Source organism: Heliconius melpomene, chromosome 10 (genome assembly GCF_056956725.1).
Source record: "Heliconius melpomene rosina isolate 202511_hmr_F chromosome 10, ASM5695672v1, whole genome shotgun sequence".
In the NCBI taxonomy this organism is placed as follows: domain Eukaryota; kingdom Metazoa; phylum Arthropoda; class Insecta; order Lepidoptera; family Nymphalidae; genus Heliconius; species Heliconius melpomene.
The window spans coordinates 6,159,770-6,171,519 of NC_140398.1; the positions used below are offsets into that span (position 1 = coordinate 6,159,770).

Consider the following 11,750-nt stretch of genomic DNA (forward strand, 5'->3'; position numbering starts at 1 on the left):
TTAATTCAGTATTTGTTTCCTTTGAAAATAAAATTGAGGCTAGTCGTTGTCCAGGGGCAGAAGCATATGACTGTGAACGCGACAACTTGTAGATTCGATTCCCATTCAAGAGAATGAAATATTTTATGTTTTAATTTTCAAATAACAAGGCAAACTGCGGCGTTAAGTTCCGCCAATCAACACGTGGGGGACGAAAGTGTTTTAACACTAAGTCCCCCCATATTCTCTGCCTACCCCACACATATATGTAAGCTAAAAAAAAGAAAATAATATAAATAAATATTAATTCTATCTTCCTTTCCAGGTACCACAACAGTAGAATGATAAACTACGACCTGGAAAGGGGTATAAACGTGACAACGGATCCGGAGCAGAGGCTGTCTGATCTCCTGATACCAGCAGCAAGTGTTTCTCACGCGGGGAATTACACTTGTGTACCTAACAATGCGGTGCCAGCTAGTATATTCGTTCATATATTTAATGGTAAGTATTTTTTTTTATTCTTGCTCTTTTTTACCCATTTAGATTAGGCAGATTGATAATTATAGAGATGGTAATTATTTTAAATATATTCATAGTTGTCTCCTCTTATTTTTTTAGCTGCACGTTATATCCCGCATAGACCAGGGTAGCCAAAGTAAACCTAATGTTAAGGCTCTCCTTTTCCCACGCACTGCCTAATTTTTGGGATATCGCGTGTTGCGTGCCGGAACTTAACGCCGCGCTGTGTCTAATGAGGATGGGAAGATGTAGATAGTTTAAATCGAATCTGTTTTGCGTAATTTACATATTATATATTACGTATATCGTCGATTGATGGTGAAATTACCATAGGCACCCGGGCACATCTAGATCCAGTCATCTTACACCAACCATAACGTTCAACGCTCAACGTTCGATAATTTGGAGAACGACACCTTGGTATATCATTTATGCAAAGTGATCACGGTTTTATAAAATAATAAAAAAGTATAAAAAAAATTTTAAGTTAAACGGTTTTATATTGCAGATAAATGTACTAAAAGCTAAAAAATAATTTCATAGAAATTATGATTACTAAAATAAAATCGTGGGGCACGTCCAATATCTACAATTGAAAGACATAGCGTGAGACTTCACCCACCTAGTGGTAAGTAGCAAGTGTCCCCACGATTTTATTTTAGTAATCATAATTTCTATGAAATTATTTTTTAGCTTTTAGTACATTTATCTGCAATATAAAACCGTTTAACTTAAATTTTTTTTTATACTTTTTTATTTTTAAGTTTTTAGTTTTTATTTCTCATGCTATTCAATTCGTTGAAATGAGGCTCGATGTCTCATTATTGCAAGGTTAATGGAGAATGTTACGAACGACCCCCCCAGAGGTCCAATAGAGGGACAAGGCTATGTACAACAAGATGTGCCTGAATCTTGAGGGGAAAACGCTAACGACATATCATTTTTATCCACCTAGTGCCATACAGTTCTCGGCGCGCTTTTACCTTTTATCTTGGGTGGTACCCCTAGCAACGTCTCATTTTTAGCCACCCTATAGCCACACAGTCCTCGACAGGATACCAGATCTTGACTTAGGTGGGAGATTCATATTGTAATTGTGTATAGTATACTGTATTATACTTACCAAGCCCTTTATTTTGATACCCATATTGATGGGATTGAAAACTACATTATCCGCCATTTTGTAGCAGTGGCCATCTTTGATTTTGATTTTGTATAGTGCACTGAATTCTACTTGACAAGCCCTTTCATTTGATACCCATATTGATGGGATCGAAAAAACTAACTTGTCCGCCATCTTGTAGCGGCGGCCATCTTGGATTTTGATTTTGTATAGTCCACTGAATTCTGCTTGACAAGCCCTTTCATTTGATACCCGTATTGATAGGATTGAAAAAAACTAACTTGTCCGCCATCTTATAGTGGCGGCCATCTTGGATTTTGATTTTGTATAGTCCACTGAATTCTACTTGACAAGCCCTTTCATTTGATACCCATATTGATGGGATCGAAAAAACTAACTTGTCCGCCATCTTGTAGCGGCGGCCATCTTGGATTTTGATTTTGTATAGTCCACTGAATTCTGCTTGACAAGCCCTTTCATTTGATACCCGTAGTGATAGGAATTAAAAAAACTAACTTGTCCGCCAGCTTATAGTGGCGGCCATCTTGGATTTTGATTTTGTATAGTCCACTGAATTCTACTTGACAAGCCCTTTCATTTGATATCCATATTGATGGGATTGAAAAAAACTAAGTTGTCCGCCATCTTGTAGCGGCGGCCATCTTGGATTCACAATAATATTGAATATGGATAATTGTATTGTCACCAGAATCAAAGGCGTATACCAAATTTCAGATCAATCGGTTAACGAGAAGAGGGTTAAATTTCAATTACTAAATTTGACCCAAACAAACAAACGGGGTGAGCTAAATAAAACCGTTTAAAAATCGGTCAAGTGCGAGTTGGACACGGCCACCGAGGGTTCCGTACCAATTCCAAGATTGTAGGCCAATGGAATGGACAACTTTCTACTTTGTACAGACATGAGATTGCGGGCGTATGCACTAATTATGAAATGAACTACAAATATAAGTTTGCAATGTTTGTTTCTACGAAATGCTTGTAATTTTTTTCTTTTCGGATTTTCCTTTATTTGTACGAGTATAACAAGTTCTCACTCGTGCCAAATTTTATAACTGTTACGCGGTGAATATCATACAAAATTCAGCAAAAGCAAACCATAAATGGTCGTCTGTTTTGATTGCGTTGACTTACAGATTTTATTATTTTATAGAGAAAGTTGATCTGAATGTTTAATATTTATGTCAGCTTGATACCCCCACTCGAGACAACGCTCTTTACAGAGGAACAACAAAGTGTTCAGTTTTTGTTTTTTGGGTACAGAATCCTAAAATAGATTTTTTAAAATTTTAATGATGATTATACCCTTAGGACAACGAATTACATAAAAAAAATAAGTCAAACTTACCTTATAAAAACCCTATTGTATGATGATGAAGTAGTTTTAAATTAACCTGAGATTTGTAGTCTGTAAGTGTCGCTACTCAACGAGGGCCTCATATTTATTAAATGCCTAAATATCTTTATCCTTTATTTTTATCTATTATCAAGAAATGTATTTTTAATTTTATATATTCCCAATTTTGGTAAATCGTGTCAGTGTTTTGGCATACATATATCTTCATTTTCCAACGTCGATCTATTTAAAGGCATTGCATGGTTTGTAGCGCAGTTGGGACATGGCCGATTGAACAGTCGAGGGAATATTAGTAATATAGAAGTCTTCTGTTTGGATAGTCGAAATATGACTTTGATTTTCAGAATTTAATGGTCTGATAAATCTTGAAAGGTGAAGTGTTGAGTCACTTACTTTACGTTTATCAGTAAAATGAGTACTGCAGTTTTCTTTTCTCAGCTTCAGACATTATTTATCAGGGCAAGTTAGGTAATTAAAGAGAAACTAGTGCTAAAACACGTAATGCTTTTCAAAATTTAACGCCACAAAGAAAGTACTTAGAGGCGGTGGTGGCGGACTGTTTGACTGTAAATATGAGGGTTGTGGGTTTAATTCTCAATATCTCGAAAATCTCGGCGGCCCCACTTTCGAGATTTTCGGAACTGAATGAAATGAAATTATCATGGAATTAGAACCCAAAATCTTCGACTGCAATAGATATATTGTACTCAAATGCTTATATTCCAATTTATTTATGACTACAGTATTTGATCCATACACAATTATTGAGCAAGATAGGGGTCCAAAGCTAATGTTCTGGATCGAGTCCAACTCTAACAAACGTTACGTGCTTCTACGTAACTATGCATCCGTACTAAATTATACAGGGGCATTGCGTCGTTTGAAATCTAGGTTTTTTTTATCTTCTATTAAAAGGACAATATTTTCCTCTTTTATTATTGTACATTGTTACTATTTTTTACCTACGGCTTCGCCCGCGCGGCGAGAATGAAAATAATGAATCTTAAATTCGTTAAAGCATAACAATCAAGTTATGTTTTTGCATTTAATATATTTAATATATTATTATTATTATTATTTTATTTTATTACGCTCGTCGTAGTCTTTCTGTCTACGCTGCCATATGTAAGATACAGAGTGAAGCTAAAAGAAAAAAAATCTATAATACTAAATAATTTATTTACCCAAAACCCAGTCGTCGTTATAAATAGGTTGTATTAGGGCGGGAAATTGTATTGGTCAAACCCTTTTACAGACCTACACTTGTACACCTAAATTGAACGAAACGTGTAGGGGCAGCCTTTTAATCAAATTACATGGTAAAGAGAAAAATATTCGGCAAAAAGTATTGGCAGAATAAACGGAGAAAATTGCGTGACTTTATTTAATTTTTTTCTCTAATTTGCATAAATTGTGGAGTCATGTGATAGCGTCGTACTATAAACGCGACTATTGTAGGTTCGACTCTCACTTAGGGAAATGGATTATTTTCGTTTATTCTTACTTACCCTTGTGATAACATGCAATGATTCTCTTAGGCAGAGAGCGAGGACGGAGATTCTTAACACTAGGTTTTCTGTCTACCCAAGATATTCGAATGACTATACACTAAGTCAGTGCTATATATTAAATCAAATCATAGCTTTCCATATGTCATTACGGAATAAATAAGTTTTACAAAATAATGCACTACAGATATATCGACTTATGGACCTCATTCAGAAATGATTACTTGTGTTGCCCGCTTAAATTACATATTATTTACTAGTCTCAAATCTGAATTATTTTCGTATTCCAATAACATTATTATTTTAAAGATAATAACCATACATTGGAATCTTAAAACTCTATTAATTAAATTGTCTAAATTATCTACTACCTAAGTAAGATCAAGACCTTTTATTTTTCATACCAGATCGAAATTGGGTTACTTCAGCATTAATAGGAATAATCCTCACGTACGACAAATCTCCGTATTGACCTCGAAGATATAGACGTATCTTAGAGAGAAATAAAAATAATTCATTCCCCGAGAAGAAAAGAACCGACGAATACGATGGTGGTTGTGACCATCACCAGGAACTATCCAACTTCAATATCATTTATATCATGGCATTAACAATTTCTTTCACACTCTTCGTCTTCTTCAATAACAGATAATAATGAATTATATTATTGCGAGAAAATCCTCTCATTATTTAGAACTGTCTAAAAGATGAACACAATGTAAACGTTCGTGTATTACAAAATTACGTTAATTAAGAGATCCTTAGATTATATTCTACTTATGTTCAAATATAAGTAAGAATTAGTTTTATTGACTTTATTGATACTGAGACTGGCATATATTTTATATACCCAGCAAAAGGTCGCCAAAGGGGTTTTATTTGAAAAAAGCTAACAATTTTTTTGCTTCGCATTTCATTCTATAAGATACAGAAATAATACACAGAAAGCAGTTAAAATCTTAAATTCTACAAACTGTAAACGCGATGGTTGTGAATTTGATTCCCACTTTGGGAAATGAAATATTTAATATTTTAATTCCCTTGCTTTGGTAACGAGGCAAAGTGCGGCGTTGAGTTGCACAATTCAACACGCAGTATCTCGGCAATATGGTGGGAAGAGGGGAACGAAGTGTCTTAATACTAGATTTCCAGGATCCCTCTGCCTACCCTGCCATGTGCGTGACACACAGTGAAGAATAGCTTCAGTGTGTGTCACGCACATGTTATTTCTATTAGAAGTAGTTGCGGCTCAGTGACATATCGTGTAACTGTAATACGACGGTTGTGAGTTTGATTCCCACTCGGGGGAATGTATAATTTTAATTTTCCTCCCTGTGGTAACAAGATAACACGGTTCTTTTGCCAAATTCTAGATGCATTACGTCTTAGGTAGAGGAACTCAACGCCGCGCTTTGCCTCGTTACCAATGCAATGAATTAAAAATATTAAATATGTCGTTCCCTCGAGTAGGAATCGAATCCACAACTTTTGGCGTTTATAGTATTATACAGGCTTATGCCCCTACGCCACAATTGGCCTCTATAAAATAATATTCATAAAATACTTGTAAAATAACTAGTTGTATGAAAAAAAAACAACGTGAGTCAATTTAATAAACCTGAGTGGTTCACGCCGTTACAGCGGTAAATGTTAGTGTAGTTTAGACGGTATAATGTAATAGAAGACGCTTGAATTAGTTATAGACAAATTATTAATATTTATGTTTTAATATAAAAAAATTGGTAATTGAGGGTCCCGTATTAATTTCATGGTGATTTCGTGAGTTAAGTGCCTACATGAACTACCAATATAAATTCGTAATAATATTTTTTGTGGGTTCTGCTTATAATTTTTTTTTTTGTATTTTTTTTCTATATTTGTACTGCAAGTTCTTCTTAATAGCCTATAACTGGTTTTGATTATATGGCAAATTTTATAGAACATACGACTAAAACGAAGCCTAAATAATACCCTACCTTTTGATTGTGTTGATTTAAAAGTTAAGTTTTTCGTATTTTGTTTAATAATTTAAGACCGCCTTTTCATGCTCTGTATTTATGTTCATAATTTTCTCCATTTTATTATATTGGTTTTGTATGCAATATATTTTAAGTTTTTTTATTCTATTCTAAAACCGAAAAAAATACTCATGAAAAAAGTAAATTTTATCAATTAAAACAACAACCATTACCTATTATAGCCAAATATCCAAATTACGTCACAGTAGCGTTCGACTATTATTAGAGCTCAGGATTATCACAATATATGTATGGATTAATTTTAGTTAGTAACATAAGCTACAACTATGTTACACGATGACATAACATGTCATACAAATAAAGGAATTGGTCAAGCCCGAATAGTAGATCGTAAAAAATATAATAATAAGCCACTTAGACACTTACTAAGAGGGGATTTCCGCTTGGAGAAATGACTCTTTTCGACACTTTTCTCACTCTGGTAACAAGAGAAAGTGCGGCCTTGAGTTAGTTAGAGTTGGGCGGTGCGTGGGGAACAGAGTGTGTTAGCACTAGGTCCCCTCTACCTACCCTGCTATACGCGAGATACAGTGTGAAGCTAAAAAAAATAGGGGAGTGCGACAGTCGTACTCGCCCACCGAGGGTAGGTACGAATTTCAGGATTGTCGGTAAACGAGAATAGCCTTATAAATGAGAAACTTAAGTGAGAAACGGTATTTTTTCAGGTATTTTGTATGTAAGTGAACTAGAAATATAAGTTTGTATATCACATATTTCATAACTGTAGGTCCCTGGGAAGTACTCCATAGGTTTTGATTACGCGATGAATTTCATTCATAAATTCATAAATTCTTTCTTTGACCGTAAACCTGAATATTTGATATTAATTTCCATTCGATACCTCCATGCAATCTCGTGACAAATGGTCTTGACAGGCGGACTACGAACTTATAAGGGTCCCCCTTTTTCCTTTTTATGTAAGGAACCTTAAAAATATGTAACTGTGGATTATAATATGGTACAGAAGGTACGATTATTTATCATTATAATTGGGCGGCACCTTAAAATAAAAGATAAGGGTAAACCTCCGTTCCCCACTTTCCGATTAATTTTTTAGATGCGAAACTCGACGCCGTACTTTGTGAAGTCCACAGAGCTGAATGGAAATCTCCCCAGTTTTGAGTGGGAATCGAAACCACAACCATCATGTTTACCGTCGGATCTTATGCTGCAGCGATAGGACGGCCTCGTGTATAATTTAAAATAACCTCTATTTTTAATTACACATGTGAAATATAAAATGTCATACATGTTACCTGACGCATAGTTTCATTCAGGCTCTCAGCGTAAATGGTAATTTTCTAAAAACACTACAGTTTTATTAGTTAAGTAATTTAGTTCGTGCTTTTTATATTATTTTTTATAGAAATTATTATTATTATTATACAATGGTAGCACGGAACTTTGTATGTGTTTAGATAAATTCATATATTATACGTAATTTTCCAGTTCCTGTGTGTATCCGCATAATGAAGGGTAGATTTGGATCAGTGTTAAAACACTTCGTTCCTCGCACAAGTCTTAAAACTTTGAGTGTTGAGTGACCGAATTCAACACCGCCTTTCGTCTTATTATCAGAAGGAAGAAATTAAAGTAATTCAGTCCCCTGATCAGGAACCGAACCCGCAACTGTCGTGTTAATAGTCACCACCGTTCACCGACCTGTTTAAATTTGAAAAAAAAATCTAATTCAAGCATTTTGTTCCAGGTGAAAACCCAGCAGCCATGCAATCTTCGTCGACGACCTACAAACTGCACTTGAGTCTCTACATGTTGCCTTTTTACATATTACGGTGACATATATATTAGATAAATTTACATGTAATTATAATAGATATGCGTGTTAAAGCTTAAAATTATTTAAATAAGATATCTGTTGTAATAAACAAGTTCAATTTATGTTTAAACAGAACTTCCGTAATCTTATTTTATGTGGAATATTATTATAGTCAACTAAGCTATACGTATATATATAACTAGCGGCCCGCCTGCAGCTTCGCCCGCGTAAACTACGTTATTATTAATTTCTGTCTCCATGGCTACGTCCTAGTGACGTCTGTGCAAAATTTGAGACTCCTAGCATTTAGTAACGAATGACAAAGACAAATGTTAATGACATTTGTCTTTGTCATTCGTTCGTCGAAACGAAGTTTCATACAAACTTTCAACCCCATAAACAACCCCTTAGAAGTCGAATATTGCAAATTCCCGTCTTAGCGAGCACCTACGTCCTATAAGTAACTCCTATGCAAAATTTCAGATTCCTAGTACATGTAGTTTCTGAGATTTCGTGATGAGTGAGTGACCTTTCGATTTTATATATATAGATGAAAATATTCTTGTTTTAACATTAGTTACTAATGCAAAATGAGAAAAAATACACCTAAGAATTAAGTACCAAAACTTGAAAAGTATAGTAATTTTATTGTCATACATTAATTTTTCTTAGGCAGATTCACGTTTTTCCCGTATATAGCAGCTTAAGCATAGAGAAATTAATCACCCTGATTCCTATTTTGTGAGACATTGCGAGTTGAGTGGAGTGGTGGGACTGAGAGCCGCAATTTGTCTATCAGAGACGAAAAATGAAATTATATATTACATAATCATATCCCTAGGTACAAATCGAACCTACGACCATCACGTTTGCATACATAAAAATATTGGGTAGACAATATCTAATTACTTTCCCATACAAAATGGGGGTTTTACGAAGATTTCCCACAGCACAAATTGCTAGTCACGTACGTACTTCACTTAGTGACGTCTACGTAACGTAAGGGTAAGCCGTTCTGTTGAGTCACTGACGTGACTTGTCATTTCAACGCTATATGCCTAGAGGGTTTAAAGGGTGAGGAAATTTGAGATTTACTGTGAAATTACTTTGTAAATTTAATATATTTTTCATTGAAATAGAAAGCTAAACTTAATATTACAAAGCTAAAGGGTTTGTTTGGTTGGAAGCACTATAACGAATAGCTCAGTTGAGTTGTGTTTTGATAAAAAAGTCCCGTTTATGCCATGTTTAATTTTGTACGGAATATCAATAATGTTTGTAACGGAATTTTAATGAAAATCATCATCAATCATCATTAAGACTTTTAAAAGCAGTGATTTTTATTTACAAGTCATTATTAACGTTTTTCTTACATAAGTAGGTATGTATATAAGGTAACTAATACATTATACACATTTTATATTTTTTCACACACTCTTAATCGTATTAATGTCAGTTAAATGTTAATCAAAGACTCTGAGTCCGTCTATTAATTGATTGATCACTTATATATTTTTTTCCATTTCTACTTTAAGCTTTAAAACGCATATCTAAAATAAAAATTGGTAACTAATTGTTTTTTTTAATCGACTATCAGAATAATATACTGTTATAAATGTAATTATAATTTAGTATTTGAATGTGAATATCTATAGATAGTAAGTAGTAAGCACCTTAAACTTAGATAATATTTTATAGGCCGCGTTTATTTAATTGAACTCTATAACTATTTATATTTTAATTAAAACGTTTGTTTAACGATATAAAAGACATTTTTAATGCTACCTTAAGGTAAAAGTTAAATAAAATTTGTATTCATAAGTAAATACCATTCACAAGTTTCATACTTTTGAGTTTATCATTTCCGTAATAAATTTTTATTACGGAAATGTGTCATTTGACAAAATGTCTGTCATTGGGATACGAATCCACAGCAATCGCCATATAGCCTAAAATAGATCCTACTAGTAGTATAAATGTGAACGTCTATAAATATGGATGTTTGTATCTCTTTCATGGAAAAACTACTGAACAGTTTTAGATGAAACTTTACAAGAAGGCAGCTGATACATCAGAATCACACATAGGCTACAATTTTAATAAAGATTGTGTATAATTTGGCTCTAATATAACAATAAGTTTAAACGGGCGAAGCCGCGTGTGGGTCGCTAGTAGTATAAAAATCTTAGTGTATTTAACTTTTCTACTATAAAACCAAGCATTGTAAATAAACATACATAATGTATATTTAATTGTGATACAAATCTCATGAAGTTGTTGATATACTGTAAATATTGTAGAATATAAGGATATTAAATTATTGTTCATTTTAAAAAAAGGGTGTTTTATTGGATCTTCCTTTTCTAAGCGTGGTTTTTATTTGAGACCATTAAAGTTAAGTTACCTTAAGAATATCGCTTAATTCTTTTCTAATATAAAAAATCCCATTCACTCTGTATCCCGCACATAGGAAGGTATGTAGAAGGAATGTAGGAATGAAATGAAGAAATGTTAAGACATTGCAATAGGAGTATATTTTCGTTCATCTCATAAATTTTTAATATATCTAATAAGTATTTATAATTCTGCGGAAAGTCTTTGTAAGACACTTCCATTCCCCACTTTCTGTTGAATTCTCGAGACATTGCGTGTTGAGTGGCGGAACTGAACGCCGTGCTCTATCTCCTTAGAAGAACGAAAAAATAAAAAAATATTATTATATCATTCCCCCAAATGGAAATCGAACCAGTCCACCAAACCTACACCAAACGACGGTGTCTTTATTACATAAAAAAATATTTTTCTAACCCACTTAGAAAGTTCCTTTGAAAATTTCATCGTATTGCTAACGATTTTATATAACCCTGTAATAAACGTACCTTATATTATGCCCTTAGGGGTGTTAGGGCAAAGCTCAGAATTCACAAGAAAAGGCTCAAGGGTTAGACAACATTATATTTAATGGTTATACTGATAGTACTAAAATTCATTTTAACGCACTGCAGTGGAGGAATAAGAAGTTAAGTGAGAAGTTAGTGGGGGTAATGGTTGTTTTTGTATTTTGTGCTTGGATTTGATTTGGTTTGATGTTGGGTGGTTATGAGTTTTTTGGGGTGCACGGGGGTTTGTTTGTGACGCGACGGTTGCGGGTTCGATCCCTACTCGAGGGAATGAATTGTTATGTTCTATGAATTATTATGTGTTAATGCTCCAATTTCAGCTTCACGCACACAGCAGGGTAGGAGAGTCCGTTTTCCAGGTTCCGCCGAATTCTGGAGGCTTTACGTGTTACGCACACAGCGCTTTGCCTCGACATCAGAGCGACGAAATGGAAATATGAATTAAATTTAAATAAATATTTCATTCTCGACTGTGAATATAATCCACAACCTCTCACGTTTACCGCATGCTTGTGCCACTACGC

General features: G+C 34.1%; 1 protein-coding gene across 2 annotated transcripts in view; it reads left to right on the forward strand.

Annotated features, from left to right (window-relative positions):
- The window catches only part of LOC146535313 (uncharacterized), a 212,387-nt gene extending 201,729 nt beyond the window's left edge, over positions 1-10,658 (forward strand). For both annotated transcript variants that reach the window (XM_085191359.1, XM_085191360.1), the window contains exons 7-8: positions 305-483; positions 8,258-10,658. In XM_085191359.1, the coding sequence (XP_085047485.1) occupies positions 305-483; positions 8,258-8,346 (268 nt within the window). In that variant the 3' untranslated portion in view covers positions 8,347-10,658. The remainder of the gene's footprint in view (positions 1-304; positions 484-8,257) is intronic.
- The last annotated feature ends 1,092 nt before the right edge of the window (positions 10,659-11,750 follow it).